Genomic DNA, 19,187 nt, shown 5'->3' with positions numbered 1-19,187 from the left:
GGCGTTTCCGTGCGCTGCTCTGGTTCGCCAGAAGCGGCTTAGTCATGCTGGCCACATGACCCAGAAGCTGTACGCTGGCTCCCTCAGCCTATAGAGCGAGATGAACGCCGCAACCCCAGAGTCGGCCACAACTGGACCTAACGGTCAGGGGTCCCTTTACCCTTTACCTTACTGCAGTAGAAATCTACAGAACCAGTTTTGGTTCATTACCTCCCATACAGCTATCCAGCATAACTTTTCCTCTTTACAGGAAATTTAACTCTTTCGGCACTTCAGTGCAAGGAAAAAAATCCACCAAAATAAGAGGCTGTATTAAAAGACTTTATTCACAATAGATTTTTTTTGTTTTGTTTTACAAATATAGTTCTTAAAAAGTAAGCATTTTGTTCTCTTATAACTTCAGAGATTTCTATAAAGGTGGAAGAAAACTAAGTGGGATATGCAGAAATAATAATTAAAAAAATACACAATATGACCACACAAGTTTACTGAATCAACAAGGTGTCACTGGGTATCATAGAGCTGTCATATAAACAAACATGGACTTTAAATTCGCATTTCAGGATTTAATATATATTTAAACAACTGCAGTGTGATATGCTGAAGAGCAATGTAAATTTAGACACTGTTGAAACAGGAAGAGACACTTTAAAAAAATTAAAAATTGCCTTAAATTACACATACAGTGGTCAGCATTAGCTCAGTCACCCATAGTTACTCCTACTGAATGTAAACACAGTGTTATTTCCAGCTTAATTGTGTGACAAATTCTAGGAAATACTAAAAGTTAATTCTGAAGCTATTTACACCACTGTAAATAATTTCAGGACTGTAGCTACAACTTTTTAAATGGTGATCACTCTGAAGTTTTATACTTTGGTGTTTTGTGTTAACATAAATTACTGCTTTGAAGATATAAAAACATGTTTCTCTTACACTTTGCAGTTCTACAGGGAGATACAATCTTCTTGTCTACTTACATCACTTTACAAAAAAGGTACATTATAGTGCAGCTTGTACATACAACCTGATTACTGTATGTTATAGAAACATTGTGCTCTTTCAAATAATAAGACCAATGAACAAAAAACTACCATAATCACAACTTCCCATAAAGAGAAATATGTAACTGATCAAAACACTTGTGTCAAATACATTAGGGAAAATAAACCTGATGAAATAATCACTAAATTGCCTGCAAGAGGAAAATAAGAAATATCCAGTACAATTCCTGCTGCATTTATAAATTTCTATTTCCACTCTGTTTATAGTGACTGACAAAAAAAAGTTTCACAGAAGCACAGTAACCATTTCACACATTTGGCCAGGTTCCTCCAAAATGGCACCAGTGGGTTTTGATGAGGTCCACACTGGAAGATTGGCAACAAATAGGGGAGAAATCTATGCATTAGGCCAGGCATAGGCAAACTTGGCCCTCCAGATGTTTTGGGACTACAACTCCCACCATCCCTTGCTAACAGGACCAGTGGTCAGGGATGATGGGAGTTGTAGTCCCAAAACATCTGGAGAGCCGAGTTTGCCTATGCCTGCATTAGGCAATAAAAGATGTCAACTGGACCTGAGCCACTGACAAAATACTACTGTTAGAGAGTGTTGGAAAAATGATTCCCTTTAAAGGCTTCTATCAGGACATTTTTGAGAAACAGGATGCTTAAGGTGTGATGTATCCTGCCTAGAATATGGGGTTGGACTGAATATTATTTTTAACAATTCACTACATATGGCATTACACAGTTTGAGGGCTATAGGGTTTACTGAGCTTTGCTTAACCAGACAATACTTCTATGTATGAGCATCTGCTGAAAGCCCAGAAGAGCAAGTTACAAAGGGCTACTTATGTTCAATGATGCCATCTCTTGGAATGTTTAAAAGCCTATGAAACTGAACAGAAAATACTATCTGGATTGTGGCCTTTGAAAATCAGGACAATTTGTCTTAGCTATACATAGCAGATTATATCTCTACAGAACATTTTTTAAACAAAATGTTCCAGATTTATACGTGAAGAGAAGCAATCGATTGGCACAAAAAAGGGTGTGGTAATTCTACAAGGCAGCCTGTTTAAAATGGAGGCTGGCAGGACTTCAGTCAGAAGGCAAAAATGGAATACTATATTAGAAAACTGAAAACCATACTAGGTAATCCAAGATCACTGCCATTTTTATTGACTCAGTCTTAGAAGATGCCCTCTGCTTTTGGTTCTAACGTTTATTCCTCATATAGGATCTCAAATGGGATAATTCACATTCTACTACGATGGCTCTGTGGGAGAACTTGCTCAGAAGATGGATTCCCCCCACTGACACTAGCTTCCACAGAAAGTAAGAGGGGTTCTTTCGTTGAAGCTGTAACTTAAGCTTGGGAAATCATTTAAAAATAAAAAAACTTATACAGTTAGCAACTTTCAAAAATTTGGTGACTCTGCAGCCCTACATTTAATTGGTGTCTTGCATTTGCTTTTCCATTTTAGGTTTTGAAGAACCAATTAACCTTAAAAACAGAGGTCTGCCAGTCAACACCAGCAGACTTACATCATTCCAAGTTACCAGATGAGAATACCTGTATGGCTGAGTATATTTTGATCCTGTCCTCTCGCTTGTGTGTTGCATATATTTTCTTTATATGGCAGAAGCCACCACTATTTCCTAAAAACATTAGAGAATTTAATTCCATTCTGCATTTAGACTTTGAATAGTGCTTTGGGTGATACAATAGGATGTTCTTTGTAGTTTGAAAAATGCATTATAGCCTGTGAGCTAGAAATAAACCAGAAGCTTCTTTCCCCTTCATTCCTTCAAGGGGGGGGGGGGAGGATAAAATATGAAGTTTCTCATAACAGAAAGTAAAGGAATGTTTAGATTTACCACAGTATTAATTTTCTATACATCAGGCTATCCAACTATTTTCAAATAAAAATGTTTAAAGTGAATAACATCGGAATTAATGTTTCACATAAATGAGTAAAGAATTGAGCACACAGACACATAGCAGAAGAGCATAGCATATGAAAGGCTTCTTTTAATTTGTCTAACTGATTTTCTGGACTGTAAAGATGTTAGCAGAAGTCCAGAATCAGAAATGTGACACCGATTCTAGTTAAATAAAGGGAAAAAAAATGCTTGTATTTTCATTATTATACTTTATTATAGTGGTTCTTGTGATGGCTTAAAAATCCATACACCAACACCATATCCAATTACCTGAACATCAGTCTTGAATAATAATCAAGTTTTAGTGTAAGAAAATTTGCTAGGCAACTCATTTGTAATAACCAGAGATTCATGTGTGCCAGCAACTCGCATGGTTTCCTTTGATTCTTCAGCTGCCATGCCTGATCTTAGAATAATTTTTTTTTAAAAAAAATTGGGATGGGTGAGTAGGGAATGAATGTAGCACGGAGAGGCACAGAAAGAGGAATAATACATAAATTTGGGGGGAATTATTGCTTGTGTTCTCTCACTATTCTACCAGATCGAAATATAAGAGATTTCATTCCTATGGCCTTCACAAATGCTGTGGCATAGCCCTGGGTAAATCTATTATATTGAAAGTTAGAATTGTGTAAAGCTGTTCTTCAGCACAGAAACTGATGCAGATTATCACCAGGTTTTTTTAAATCTGTGGATCACTCATTTTATGCACCATTCCAAAAAGTCCTTCAGCTACCAAGGAGTTACCTGTGTTGAATCAAATCTGTGGTTCTCATATTTCTTAGCATAAAAAGGTTTGCAATAGAATAACAGTGTGTGCCTGTTAAATCACAGGCACCTATGTGGCCAAGTAGCTTTACTAATTAAAGGCTATCACTAATTAAAGGCTATTCTGCTCAGAAAGGCATCCCAACTGGTAAACTGGAAAAAGCGGTGCTGTTTCATCCTCTGATTAGACTACTAACCACAGTTATTGAAAAAAATTGGGCTGTCTCAACCAACATTCCATTTCTGTCACTTTGATTAACACTGATTAATATGAGTACAGAGTAGAATCTTTTTTAAAGCAAAGCATTTAAAGCAGTAGTGGTTTTTTTCCATCTCTCAAATGTGAATGAAAGCTGAAATGTGGATTTCTAAAGCATAGCACCTTCTCTTCCTACTTCCACAGCATTGTTCCTGGTATCTACCAAGGGTCACACAGTGGAATGTCTGAAATGGCAATCAACATACTTGCAAGACTAGCCAGTCCTAGTCTCTAAATGGGCAAAGGCTTAACACAAAGGATTTCACAGATCAACCCATTTCTCATAAGAAATTACAAGTTTCAGGAGAAACCAGGTTGTGCCTTCAAATGCAAATCATGCTGAAACTTTGCACTAACAGAAGGTTTTGAGATTTGCAAATTGTTGTAGATAAGGGTAAGTTCAGATGGCAGCTGCTATGCTCTTGGGTGTTGTGGCTGCTTGTGAAACCAAATACAGGAAAAGAAAAAAAAGGGCCCTAAATTTACTTGTATTTAAGTTGATTTGCAGTTATGTTCTAAAATTGTTATTAGATAAGGGTTTCAACATCTGGACTTTGCCTATCAAGAAAAGCCACAGTTTAACATAATAGTGCACAAAGATGAGATGAAACTATTCTTATGAACAGAACACCTTCTAAAGTATTCAAATTACCAATTAATGATAGACCCGCATAAGAAGAGGCTGTCACAGTCAGATTTGTCTCTAGTAATAGACAAACCACATTAACATATATTAAAAAAGAAAAAGCTCTTCATACTTAATTCTTTATGGCTTTTTGCAACACAGCAAAGTATTACAGCTTAAAGCAGACATCTCCTCACAGAGGAGGAAAAGATTTTGCAGTCAAAAACAAAATGGAAAACAAGTAACATGCTGACCTCTGTATTCTATTTGGCCAGATGCATACTGCAGCCTAACAAAATCTAGAGATGACAAGTTACAATTCCTGTCAAAACATAAATATGTTTAATTATAATTAATTACTTTAGGTCCCTTGTTAAATATTGTACGGGTAGACACCAGACTGCAAATAATTGGTTCAAAACTAAAAAATGATGGAATTTTAATTACTACGTTGTGTGCCCCAAACAGAATTCAGCATTATTTTATTGGCTTTTTCTTTTTTCCTCCTCTTCTTTTTTCAGAACTGGTAGAGGGTGTGCCTCAGTGTTAAAGACCCAATGTTCAAACGGTAGAAGATCATCTTCAGAAAATAATAAATATAGATACCTGGCAAAAAGAAAAGGATATTTAACAAACTACACAACTGGAAGGCTCACATAGGAATAATAATGGAATCATTTGTATCTCTCAAAACACCTAGATCAATAAAAGTACAATATATCTTCAATGTGGCATAGTGGTTAGTGTTGAACTAGGACCTGGGAGAACAGGGTTCAAGCTTATTATGTGACTTTGGGCCAGTCTGTGCCTAAACTACCTCACCGGGTTGTTGCGAGGATAAAATGGGGCAAGGAAAACCCATGTCTGCCACCTGAGCTCCTTGGACGAAAGGTGGGATATAAATAAAACAAAATATAAAGGAATAGCTAGGAAAATACCTGACTGCATCTAAATTTTAGTTCCCTTTCTAAGCTCACATTTGTGTGTGTGCACAAAGCAGCTTAGCACTCAAAATGACACATGGGGAAAGAAGAGATTTCCTCGAAGGAAACATGGAAATGCAGCTATGGGACTTTTTTGCTCTTCAATATACTGATGCTCCAGAAGCTTAAATGGGGCTTAGAAAGCCCCTGCTGCCTCTGGAAGGGATGATATACAGAAGATCAGCCCTGGTGGATCAGACCAAAGGCCCATCTAGTTTCCATAGTTTTCACGCAGATGCCAGATGATACTCAGTTGCTCAAGAGCCTCCCCTTCGAGAGCACACAGCCCTCTTTTGTCCCTTCACAAATTATCTATTGGGAACATAGTATCTGTAATAAAGTATTTGTCCAGGTAGTGTTAACTATTCGTTTTAGGTGGATAGCTTGCCAAATCCACTGCTCAATTTGCTCTGTGACACAGAAAGGAATGACTCCTTCATAAATCAAACCATGCTCAACTATGAAAACTAGATTACTTTGCTGCACAGAACTACATTTCAGATAGTATTTAAGAATTAATGCTTAGGTGTTCAAGCTTGCTTCGAGAGACTTTTGAAAGGGTCTCGCCTACCTGATTTGGAAGCACCTTTACTTCCTTAACATTTCCTTGAGAAGTTCAGACTTCTGGAGAAAAGCAACTGAAACAACTGCATGTAACTAAAGTTTGCCAACCTTCTGTTTCCATCAGCCCCCTCCATCTGCCTGGGCAACTGCTCTCTGCCAGGCTCCACAGATACTAAAGCTTATACAGTGGTACCTTGGGTTACATACACTTCAGGTTACATACGCTTCAGGTTACAGACTCCGCTAACCCAAAAATAGTGCTTCAGGTTAATAACTTTGCTTCAGGATGAGAACAGAAATTGTGCTCCAGCGGCGCGGCAGCAGCAGGAGGCCCCATTAGCTAAAGTGGTGCTTCAGGTTAAGAACAGTTTCAGGTTAAGAACGGACCTCCAGAACGAATTAAGTACTTAACCCGAGGTACCACTGTATAACACATAGCCAGAGTTCAAAACACTTCATAAATTCTCACTAATAATATTTATTATTCCCATGTTACAGAAAGTAGGGTTGGGTCAGAAAATGGAGAATTCAAGGTAACTAAGCAAATTTCTATATGATATGAAATGAATCACAGGACTTTCTAGAGCACCTGCTCTGCCAGTATTTGTTTATATCTTGACTTTCTTTCAGTGAGCTCATAGCAGCATAAATGCTTCTCTCCTCCAGTCTATTCTCATAAAACACTGGGGGTAAGTGGAGAAACAGGGATGGGCTCAATGCTCAAGGTTGAGTGGGAATTTGACCATGGTTCTCCTAAGTCCTAGGTCCGACACTACCCACAGGTCAGTTTTCAGAGGCACAGAACCAAATGACTGCAGTCTCACCCTTACTTGGAACCAATCTGCCTGATCACAGCCCTGGCGTTCCTGGTCACAGTTACATTTCTTTGTCCTTGTCTGAACTGACATGCTTGCTGAAGACATCAGCAGTACCCCCTGAAGCCCCCTGCTTCTATTCTGGCCCCGAACAGCATTTCCACACAATTCTTTGCCAAAAAAAGCAGAACTCGTTTTCTCCACCACACACCAAGATTATGTGCAAAACTCCCATCTGTTAAAATAAGATGGTCTGTTTGCTGAAGTACCATAGTGTCTTTGAAAGACCACTAGAGATAACCTGCTTGCTTCTCCTGGTTCTGACTCCCCATATTCCCATACCCCTTTTTTGTTCTGCTGCCCTGTACGCCAGCCCATACAAAGATGAATGACTCTTAGCTCTTCAACTTTTAAACTGAAGGGTTTCAATTGCTTACTTGAGTGTTTCTGAAAGGAAGAAACTCTGCTGCACATCATCATGGGTTTGACGGTTGCTGTAAACATCCCTAACACCAGAATAGCCGCCATCTACTCTGCAGTATTTTTCCAATGCCTGAATTCAAAGAAAGGAAAAGAGGAGTTTGATATTTTATAACTTACACCCTGCGCTTTAATGTAAAACATCTTCAGGGCACCTAATAGCACAAAGTTAAAAATTTAAACAATATAAAATAGCACAATTAAACACCAGCATCACAACAAATGTAAAACAACTGCCCAACTGAAGCCAACAAGACCAGTTAATGATTGCTATTTAAAGTCTCATTGATTGATTTTGAGCCATTTAACACACAACTTCAAAATGGAGTCCTCAAATTCCCTACACTGTAGTTTTTTCAAACAGATACAGTTCCTGAACTCAAAGGACATGCAGAGTAGAAAAACTACCATCTTTATTCCACACCTAGACAAAGCTCCTATTGTACTGATGTGTTTCCCAGCTCACCAACCATTCTGATGGAAGTCGAAGATACTGAAAGATACTGGGCACAGTATGACTTGGGACCTAAATACTTGACGTTATCCTGGTATCTGCTGATGGGGCCCTACTGAGAAGTGCACCAGTGAGTGATTGCAGCTGCTGTTACTATTATGGTTTTACTATTTCAATATTTGTCTGATGTTCATGTTTTGATATTTATGATTACAGTTGCATTGAAGTTTATATTTGGCTGTGGTATTTGCTCTGTAATTACTATATATTGCTTTGAAATCACTTTTGACATGACCGGCAGCCAATAAATCCAAGGAATTGGACACTGAATATATTCATGTTAAAATAGAGTTAGGTACTGATGGATACTAAAAAAGAATTAATAGTTATTTTTCAAACAAAAGGAAATAGGAGATTTGTGGAGAACTGTCTGGGATATTTTGTGGGAAACTGCAGTCAAACATAACTATGCATGAGTGCTGGTTAGTACATGAAGGGGTTAAGAACAGAGAAGTTTGTTCCTAGACTAAGGTCACACTTCTGTGATGTGGGAGGAAGTGAAGCCTTCTCTTCCTGTTCCCTTTCCCTGTGCCATGTAACTGGTCAAGAAGATTTGTCTAAGCAAGCGCCAAGCTTAGAGCATGTGTTTGATGCTTTCTGTATTTTCTACCCAAGAGTGTTCTGCCAGTGTTTTCCTTGCTGCTGCTTGGACAAATGCATGAATCTTTGGAACCTCTGGAACATTTTGTAAATAAAGTATTTTAAACGTACCTACCAGTGTGTAGTCAGTTCATTGCAAGAATGGTAGAAAAAGAGGTACACTGTAAAAGGGTCTACCAACCTATATTCCTATTGATATTGCTGCTAGACTTTTGTGTGTTTAAACTCTATTGGGGGCTCTCTTCTGCTACAGTGTGTGCAAAGCTCCATGTTTTGAATCTGGGCACCCAGCGGATTCTTTTGTTATTTACATTTGGGTCACAAGGATTAATATTTTCCTCCCGTATGTTTAAGACTCATAAGCTGAGTATTTATCAGTATTTCCAGCTAATGCACAAGGTGGGAGGGCACTAAGGAACTAAAATCAAGGAGTTAGAAGGAATGAATAAGGACACTGTTAATGAGGAATTATTTAAGGAACTGGTTAATTATAAAATTCACATGAGGCAGAAAAATCATTAATTTTTACTAGGCAAGCTTATTTTGAATGAAAATAAAACACATTATTCAAATTTAAGCCTTTAAAGAAACAAACAAATATATTACCTCTACAGCTTCCCAGCCCCACTGCCGGTACTTTGGATCATGAGTGAATCTCCACATATACATGTAGGTTTCGATAACTTCAGGCCGTAAGATGTAGTATTTTTCATTCTGTCTAGTAGCAATTGCCTCAACTCCACCATCAAACCTGAAGGCTTCTGGTCCCAGCTTCATGCCTACACAAACAATGTGCAATATCCAACTGAGGTGGCACATGAAAAACTTTCAACTCTTCAGCATGTGGTAGAGCTTTATTAATTTATGTGAATCATTCATATAAGGTTAGTACTATGCCACAGAAATATTTTTGCCATTTATGAACTCCACTATTCAATGCTTGTGTCATTAATGCATGACATTTTAGTGTGGAGGGCACAAATATTTTGAAAGCATCCCAATAAAACTTATAAAAACACACCTCTTCTATGACATTTATTGATATCCCTGTCCCTTCCAGGAAATAATGCAGAATAAAAAGAGCAAACTGGGGAAACAAAACTAGAAGAATGAATCTGCTTAAAAATTGTAGGCAACAATATTTCCAAGCTGAAAGTTGGGTCAAAGGTAATGTTGGACTATGAATAGGCCTTATGTATGAACCACTCTAAGTTTTCTAGCAATATTGCTTTCTCTCATTCCAGGTTTTATTGGAAAAGGAAACATGTCCTTGATGAAACTTTAGCTTGAATATTTAAAATCTTATTATTTTTTGAGTACATAATGCCAATTGGTTGAAAGGGTTTATATGGCAACAGTTTAGCCTGTTTTAAATAGGCTCAATTGATCTCAACTAGAAGTCAGGTCAGGGAACACTCCTTCAGCCGAGATTCAGCAAGCACCCTCACTTGTGACTCTTAGGTGTCTCTTCAATATCTTTTTATACTGACAAGTCTTGCATTGGTTTGAGTTCTTTTAGTCTGGCCCGCCATTTTAATTATTGTTTTGTACTGTTTTTAACTATTTTTGTGTTTTATTGAAGTATGCCGCCAGAGACTGTAGCATATAAATACTTTAATAAATATTGATCTGTGCTTGTTTCAAGTTCTAGGCAATTCAAAATTAAGCTCTCGCATGCATTGATCATACTTTGCAGCCAAAGTTGATACAAAAGTCTGCTACTTTTCCCTTTACTGGACAGTTTGGTGTAACTTGGAAGTTCACAAGACAAGTGCCCGTTCCTCTGGAAGCAGAAGCAACTATTAAAACGCTACTGAAATCTACAAAGTAGTCGTTAGTAAAGGCAGTTAAGTCCAAGACATAGGAATACATTTAAATCTGCTGGGAACATGTTGCATCTTTTTAGCTTTTTAAAAATACCTGTAAAAACAAACCCTTTAGAAGTTTTCCCATTGATGTACATGGATATTGGACAACTGTGTACAATATCTATTGAATGTGTTTTAACAGAGGCAAAATGATACATAATGCATGTGTGCTGAAATGGGGAAGCTTCCAAGTAAACTAAGTGGAACTGATTTCTAGCACAGCCTTCTCCAATGTAGCGCCCTCCAGATGTTTTGGACTATGTCTTCCATCACCCCATACCACTGGCCATGCTAGCTGGGGCTGATGAGGAGTTGGAAGTCAACAACATCTTGAAGGCACCAGGTTGGAAAAGCTAGTCTAGCTTTTTACACGTCTGTCAAACTAACACAGGCACTCACTGGCTGATAGCCCACTACAAAACTTGCTACCAGTGTTAAAAGAGAGAGCAAGAAACACTCTTTAGTCAATAAGAAAATAGATTACAGGTAGTGTCATCCTGTACCAATCATAGTTTCAGTGGTGTTGTCTAACTACTCCAAGGACAGAAGGTGGTTGTCAAAAGCAGTTCTACAGCTTATCTTTGAATGCATGAATATACCACTCTGGGTCTTAATATCTAGGGGAAACTCCCCCTCAAAAAACTTCCCTCCAAACAACATAACAGTGGTACCTCGGTTTATGAACTTAATCCGTTCCGGAAGTCCGTTCTTAAACCGAAACCGTTTTTAAACCGAGGCGTGCTTTCCCTCATGAGGCCTCCCGCCACCGGTGCCCTTTCACCGTTCGGATTCCATTCCTAGACTGTGATGGGATGATGAGCTGCTTGTGCGTAAAAGCGTAGTCCCTCAGAGTCTGTGCACGTTCACAAACCTCTGTCTGTGACGGAGCCCCTCAGACATGGCTGCTCTAGTCACTTGCAGATTCCGACAGTGGTTGCTTTCAGAATCGTTTCCAGCATAAAAGCTCCTTAACGGAAACACGTCTTCTGGACTCACGGCGTGACAGTTTCCGGCGAGGCGTGGGTCTCCCTATGGGAGCTTCAGATACCTCCCCACTGTTCTCGCTGGAAGCGTCTCTGAGCCCTCCCTCCTGCTCGCATTCCCTCAGAGATCCACTCCTCCCCCGGCTGGTTCCTGCTTCAGCTGTTGAGTCTCTCCCAGCCTCCCTGAGCCCCTCCACCACCTGTTCCTCCGATGGCAGTTCCCTGACATCCACCTCCCCTCCAGGGCCCCCTTCACTCCCTCCCGTTTCCTCTCCTCTGGGAGGTGAGGAGGTAAAACCCCAAAAGGAATCTTCTTCATCTTCAGACGTCTCGAACATTTCCCTCCATCGGTCGCCGTCCCGGCTCACTGAATCCTCCTCCTCCTCGGACTCTGTGAACCCCTCCAACTCCTCTTCTTCGTCGGTGGTGGCAAAGTATTCCCTCCGGAACCTCGCTACAGGCTGAGGCTTGCGTGGGAACCTCTGATGAAAAGTTTCTATTAAAACCTCGTCATTGACATCCTCTGCCCTGACCCAGGTGTTTTCCGACTCCGGTTCCCCTTCCCACATTACCAAATACTCTACTTGATCTCCCTTCCACCTGGAATCGACGATCTCCGCTACATGGTAGCTTTGTTCCCTTTCCTCCATTGCTGGTCCCCGAGTGACCCTCCCTTCTCTGTCCCCTTTATACAGTGACAGCAATGACCTGTGGAAAACTGGGTGCAGCTTCATGTGGTTCGGTAACCGGAGTCTGAAAGCCACTGGGTTGACCTGTTGTGTGATTTCAAATGGGCCCAATCTTTTGGGTCTTAACTTTTTACAACCCCCTTTGAAGGGTAACCCTTGGGTTGACAGCCACACTTGGTCCCCCACCCTAATGGTTTCACCTTCTCTCCTGTGTTTGTCTGCCTGCCTCTTATATTCCTCCTTGGCCCTGTCTAAGTTAAGTTGGAGCTGGCGATGGATCGCTTCCATTTCTTCTACGAACTGTTCGGCAGCTGGAACGCTCCATCTCTCCCCTTCCCCCCCTGGGAAAGCCCTGGGATGGCACCCGTAATTAGCCAAAAAGGGGCTCATCCCCGTGGACACGTTCTCCGCATTTTTGTAGGCAAATTCCGCCAATGCCAACTTCTCCACCCAATCATTCTCTCTGTCATTGACATAACACCTCAAATATTGCTGGAGGATGCCATTGGCTCTTTCCGCCTGCCCATTGGTCTCAGGATGCCGGGCAGTCGAGAAATTAACCTCTACCTGCAGTAAGCTCATGAGCTTCCTCCAGAACCTGGAAGTAAATTGTTTCCCTCGGTCAGAAACCACCCTCAAGGGGGCGCCATGCAACCTAAACACATTTTCTACAAACAATTTAGCTGTTTCTTCTGCTGTGACAGCATGTGAGCAGGCTATAAAGTGTGCCATTTTGGTTAACAGGTCTACCACAACCATGATGGCTGTTTTCCCTCTGGACCTTGGCAGATCAGTCATAAAATCTATGGCCACTGCTTCCCATGGTCTTTCTGGTGTGGGTAGCGGTTCTAATAACCCTGCCGGCGCCCGCCTTTCCCCTTTGGCTCGCTGGCATTGGTCACAACTCCTCACATACTCCCGCACGTCTTCCCTGACCTTGGGCCACCAAAATTCCCTGGTCACCAGCCACATGGTTCTGTGTTGCCCAAAATGCCCCGCTGTGGGGCTATCGTGCAGCTGCTTGAGTACCTTCCCCCTCAACTCTCCTTCAGGTATATATAACGCTCCCTTGTAGTACAACGCCCCGTTTCTCTCCTCAAAACCTCCGGGTTTATCTCCCTCCCTCCTGAGTCCCCTGAGTTTGTCCTGGGCGTATTCATCATTCTCCGTTCCCTCTACCAGTTCTCTTTGCCCCACCAATGCCGCCCCACACACCCAGCGGTCCTCTGGAATGACATGTCTTTCTTCGGGTGCTCCCTCCCCCTCCAAATATTCAGGTTTGCGTGAGAGAGCGTCCGCCCTAACGTTCTCTGGGCCTGGCACGTAACGAATCTCAAAGTTAAATTTGGAGAACTCCTGGGGCCACCTCAACTGCCGTTGGTTGAGCACTCGTGCCGTTCTCCAATACTCTAGGTTCTTGTGGTCAGTGCACACTTGCACCTTATGTTGTGCGCCAATTAGCAGGTGCCTCCATCTCCGAAAAGCCTCATGAATAGCAAGAAGTTCTCGATCGTACACCGTGTAGTTCCTCTCGGATTTGTTCAGCTTTCGCGAGAAAAAAGCACACGGCCTCCACTCTGATTCCTCCTTCCCTGGCTGCAGAAGAAGCACCGCCCCTATGGCTCTGTCTGATGCGTCCGTTTCGACTCTCATCTTTTTTTGTAAATCCACATGCAGAAGTTGTTCTTCAGAGGCGAAGGCCCTTTTTAGCTCCTCAAAAGCTCGCTCCGCCTCCTCAGTCCAAACGAATTTCTTCTTACTGCTGAGACAGTCCATAATGGGCGCCGTCAGGTGGGCAAAGTTTCGGATGAACTTACGATAAAAGTTCCCAAACCCTAGGAACCTCTGCACATCCTTCTTTGTTTTGGGTGTTTTCCATTCCAGCACTGCCTGGACCTTGCCGGGATCCATGGCCAATCCCTTGTCTGACAGGCGGTACCCCAGGAACTCCACCTCCTTGGTATGAAACTGACACTTCTCCAGTTTCACCCACAGCCGGTTGGCTAGCAGCCTGCTCAACACTTCTCTGACGTCTCTTACATGTTGCTCCTCATTCTCAGAATACACCAACACGTCATCTAGGAAGGCCACACAATTCTTGTAAAGCAAAGGCCCTAGTACGTGGTTCATCAGCGATTGAAAGCACGCCGAGCCTGCTTGTAATCCAAATGGCATAACGAGATATTCAAATGCCCCCAAAGGGGTGAACATGGTGGTTTTCCATTCATCCCCTTTCCTTATACGTATCAGGTTGTACGCCCCCCTTAGGTCCAGCTTTGTAAAAATCTTTCCCTTCCGCACCCTGTTCAAAATGTCATCAATCCTGGGCATGGGGAAAGCCAGGGGCTCTGACACTGCGTTCAGGGCCCTAAAGTCACACACAAGTCTCGGCTTGTCCGTTTTTTTTTATCCACAAAAAACACTGGGCTACCTCCCACCGCTCTTGACTCTCTGATGAAACCTCTCTTCAGGTTTTTGTCAATAAACTCTCTTAGCACCTGTATCTCTCTGTCTGACATGGCATACAACTTGCCTACAGGGAGCTGTGCCCCAGGCAGTAAATTGATTTGACAATCAAAGGGTCTATGCGGTGGTAATTGGTCAGCTTCCCTTTCGCTGAACACGTCGCTGAGATCTGCATATTGTCGTGGTACCTTCACTTTCTCCGTTACTTCCGTCCCTGCTAGGGTAGCTTGGGCTCCTGCTGAACCCTTTCCCTCCTTGCAGTGTTCTAAGCAATGTGCGGAGCCAAAGGAAACCACTCTCTGATGCCAGCCCACCAGCGGATCATGTAACGCCAGCCAGCTCATCCCCAAAATAATGTGAGCCCCTCCCAAGGTGGCCACATTAAACGCTATCAGTTCTGTGTGCCTTGCCACCTTCATTATCATTGGGACGGTCTGCAAGCTGACTTCTCCTCCCAACAGTTCCCTGCCATCGATCGTGGTCACCTGCAGGGGATTGCTTAAAGGGATCGTCCGTATCTGGTGTTCAGCTGCAAACTCTTTGCTCATGAAATTGCAGGAGCTGCCTGAGTCCAACAGCGCCTTTATCTTTAGAGGGTATCCGTTTTGCAACTCTAGTGACACTTCTATCACTAGGGCAGGTTTAGGAGGTTCTGGCGTGGGCACTTTCACTGCTCTTTGGCCTGGCTGCTGTGCCCCGACGGTGGCAGCCAGGCGTTGGCTTTTACTTGCTCCGGTATTTCCTCCACTCCTCCCTCCACAGCCCCCACCATCCCTTGCCATTCCTTCCTCTGGGGGCATACTCTGGCAAAGTGACCTGGCTGTTGGCAGAGATAGCATTTCCGGGCGCCTTTTCCCTCCTTCTTCCCCCCTTCACTGGGCTTTGAAACTGCGCGCGCGCTGTTCCGATTTCCATCGGCTCTGCCGGCGGGAAAGCTGGCTCTGGAATGTCTGGAATGCGGAACTCCTTGCAACGTTCCCCCTTCCCTTCCCGCCTCTCCAAAGCTCTCGCCTCCTGGCGCGCTCCTATGGTCAGCGCAGATTTGGTCAGCTGATCCATAGAATCCGCCCTGGGCCCCCGGGAAAGCTCATCTTTCACCGCCGAAGCAAGACCTTCTTCAAAAAGCATTTGAATGGGTTCCGCCGATAAGTCCCACCCCAATCTGTGCACCAGCATGGTGAATTCAGTCCAGTACTCACGGACAGATCGGCTTCCCTGCTTGCAAGCCATTAGCTGTCTGCGCACCACTCCCTTCTCAATATCGCTGGAAAACATGAGATCCATTGCACGAAAGAACTTCATTGTGTCCTTTAGGATGTCATTATGCGTTGCCATCAGGGGCCGAACCCAGTCCCGCGCCCCCTTTTCAAGATGCCCAATCACGAAAGCCACTCGCGATTCCTCGTCAGGGAATTCCTCAAACTGCACATTGAGAGCATATTGCATCTCTGTTCTAAAGGCATGGTAGTCCTTGGGGTCCCCCCCAAACTTCTGCACCAATCCTGGTACCTTTCTGGTGAACTGGGTGGTTTTCCCCTTCTTGTCTGCATCCTGCGCCCTTCTCTCCTCAAGCCTCGCCGTCTGCAGCGCCAGTTGGATCTCCAACGCTCGGTACCTTTCTTCCAAGCTTGGACCAGCTCCAACCCCTGCTTCTCCGGTTCCGGCTGGATCACTCATGATGCCTTTTCCTGCACCAGCAGCTTACAAAGACTGTCGGAATGCTGTGATGGGATGATGAGCTGCTTGTGCGTAAAAGCGTAGTCCCTCAGAGTCTGTGCACGTTCACAAACCTCTGTCTGTGACGGAGCCCCTCAGACATGGCTGCTCTAGTCACTTGCAGATTCCGACAGTGGTTGCTTTCGGAATCGTTTCCAGCATAAAAGCTCCTTAACGGAAACACGTCTTCTGGACTCACGGCGTGACAGTTTCCGGCGAGGCGTGGGTCTCCCTATGGGAGCTTCAGATACCTCCCCACTGTTCTCGCTGGAAGCGTCTCTGAGCCCTCCCTCCTGCTCGCATTCCCTCAGAGATCCACTCCTCCCCCGGCTGGTTCCTGCTTCAGCTGTTGAGTCTCTCCCAGCCTCCCTGAGCCCCTCCACCACCTGTTCCTCCGATGGCAGTTCCCTGACATAGACCAAGGTAAAGTTCTCAAACTACTTCCAGTTTTGCGGAGTTTGTAATCGTTCGTAAACAGGGCTGTTCTTAAACTGAGATACCACTGTACTCTGCTGACTGTAATTTATTTTAACTGTTTTTAATACTAAATTTTAAATTGCTGTAATCTGTGTCATGTGACAAAGGTATTTGAGAGCAGAAGCAGTAAGGGAAGCAGTAAAGGAGTCTAGAAATGTTGTGAAGTGCTGAAAAGCTGCAGAATCACTTAGCATGCTGAATCACTGTGACTCATCTTGAGGGTGACTCATTCTCTGTATACGTATTGTATCTGTCTGCAGGCAGACTCAGTCAGTCAGTCAGTGTGTGTGTCTGTGTGTATGGAGCCTGACTCAGAAGTGAAGCCTGTACTCTGTGTATGCTCTGAAGCTAGTTTAAATCTTCTGTTCACTATGCTGTTTATTTGGAAACAAGTTTTAACAAGGTAAAGCTTTTATTCTTTTACTGAAGAAGACTCTGCATTATTAATTTACGCTGCGCGTCAATCTGCTCTGGGATCTGGTGGTGAAGGGCATGTAAAAATAATAGATGACCCTCGTGGACCCTTCCAACTCTCCAAGTCTGCGATTCTGTGGTGACAAGTAACACAAATTCAATGCAGAAAAAGTAAAATGTATTAACTATGTTGGGGTGGGGGAAAGCAAAACGCACAGCACTAACCATCAATATAGAATTGGGCAAGTTTTTTTTTTGGGGGGGGAAACCCTCTGGAAAAGAGCTACTCCACAAAGTTTAATGCTTACTTGTGCGATCATAAGACTCGTGACATGTGCGGGCAATTTCAGCACCAAGTTCAATGTGACGTCCAGTTTTATCAGCAGGGGCTCCATCTGCACCCAGAACGAACATCCCTCCAGCAAAGCAAGTGAGGTGGCCCATTTTGTGTTCAAGCAGCCCACCCTTCCACTCAGCAATGTACATCAAACCAGTGCTAGATTTTCGGAGCAGATGGGTTTCGATAGACTAGAAAAATGCAAAAATATTTCTGTATTAGAAATAGGCGCTCAGCTGGAAGGCATACTGCAGATCAGAAAGGGTACCAGAGGATGTTGTCATAGCTAACAAGAAGAATCAAGGAAGTTGTTTTGAGACAGGAAGGCTTCCCTCAGAAACTAGAAGCGTTGCCCAAATTAGAACAATATGAAAAACAAATTTGTACCAAAATGCTAGCAGACGGTAATGGTTGTAAAAAGGAAGCATGTTGCTAAAAACATTAAGACAAACAATAAAATAGTCTTTAAATACACCAGAAGCAGGAAACCAGCTAGGTAGGTGGCTGCATCAATAGAAAGCAGGGGAGGAAAAGGAGTGTACAAAGGAGCTGAATACATTTGTTGTGTCTGTCTTTACTGTCTGAAGTGACATTTTCTGGGAGCGACGTGAACAGAAGCAAATAGTGACAAAGGACAAAATTCTAGGCCTTACTGACATATTTAAAACAAACAACTTGCCAGATCCAGATAGTATCTACTCTAGCATTCTTGAACTCTAATGTGAAAAGATTTAGGGGCTTCTTAGTCTGCCTGGCAGCAGTCCCCCTCCCCATAAGCAACTTCCATAGCTTCGTATAGTATTTCATGAAGAATGAGCAGCTGTCATGGCAAGGGCAGATTTTGGCACACACAGTATGTTACTAGTGTTTCACATATGCAGTGGCCTCTGTACAGCATGGGCTTAGTTGACATATCCGATTAAACTTTTTAAAAAGATGGAAACCCAACTTATTATGCTTCCCTTTACCTGAGGCAAAGGGCTACATTTAGTACAGGACTGCCACATATCACACACCTGTTATTTTTGCTTTAAAAAACCCACCATCTTTGAATAGTCACAAAGATACATTTTAGTCTCAACAGCCAGTGAGGGCTTCATTCAGAAATAATAGATTTTCAATATTTAGTTATTGCTGTTCCTTGTAGCCATTGGGGGGGGGGGTGTCCTGCAAGGCCACTATACACATTCCATCAACTAATGCTGTCAACATAAAAGCTATTGAAAAATGTGCTGTCATGATGTTTTGAAACAGAATTGACACATGTTTAATAACCATGTAGGTCTGGTTCAAGAGATGTTTTGTGTGAGCAGTCCTGCTTCCCTCATGCCCTATCACACACCATTCCAAAAGGACCCTCGATCCTGGGAGCAGCTTCTGAGGGGAGGAGTTTGGGAAATCCTTGGCATGCGAGCAGAGTCTATCTATGGGTCAAACCCATTACATTTACAGAATTTTTCTACTGCCAAGCATGGAGTAAATTATGTGCTTTGTTAGTACTGTACCTCTTTTCACAGATGAATAGGCTTCAGCTAATCTTACAACTAGAGGGAAACTGGGAATCTGACCACCAGACACAGGTACATAATCAGTACAATGTGAAGACAGATGTAGGACGAAATCACGGTCTATTCATAAATTAGGAACAATGACATTCATGTAAAGTAGATGAATATAC

At 42.8% G+C, this 19,187-nt stretch overlaps 1 protein-coding gene across 1 annotated transcript in view; it reads right to left on the bottom strand.

Moving 5' to 3' along the window:
• Nucleotides 1-307: 307 nt before the first annotated feature.
• The window catches only part of MAN1A1 (mannosidase alpha class 1A member 1), a 61,262-nt gene continuing 42,382 nt past the window's right edge, over nucleotides 308-19,187 (bottom strand). The window contains exons 9-12 of the mRNA XM_028723286.2: nucleotides 17,481-17,700; nucleotides 9,166-9,338; nucleotides 7,403-7,518; nucleotides 308-5,209 (exon numbers count right to left, since the gene is read on the bottom strand). Coding sequence (XP_028579119.2) covers nucleotides 5,086-5,209; nucleotides 7,403-7,518; nucleotides 9,166-9,338; nucleotides 17,481-17,700 — 633 coding nt within the window. The 3' untranslated portion in view covers nucleotides 308-5,085. The remainder of the gene's footprint in view (nucleotides 5,210-7,402; nucleotides 7,519-9,165; nucleotides 9,339-17,480; nucleotides 17,701-19,187) is intronic.

The sequence above is a fragment of the Podarcis muralis genome, chromosome 3, assembly GCF_964188315.1.
Source record: "Podarcis muralis chromosome 3, rPodMur119.hap1.1, whole genome shotgun sequence".
Lineage (NCBI taxonomy): Eukaryota > Metazoa > Chordata > Lepidosauria > Squamata > Lacertidae > Podarcis > Podarcis muralis.
This window is presented reverse-complemented; position numbering and strand designations above follow the sequence as displayed.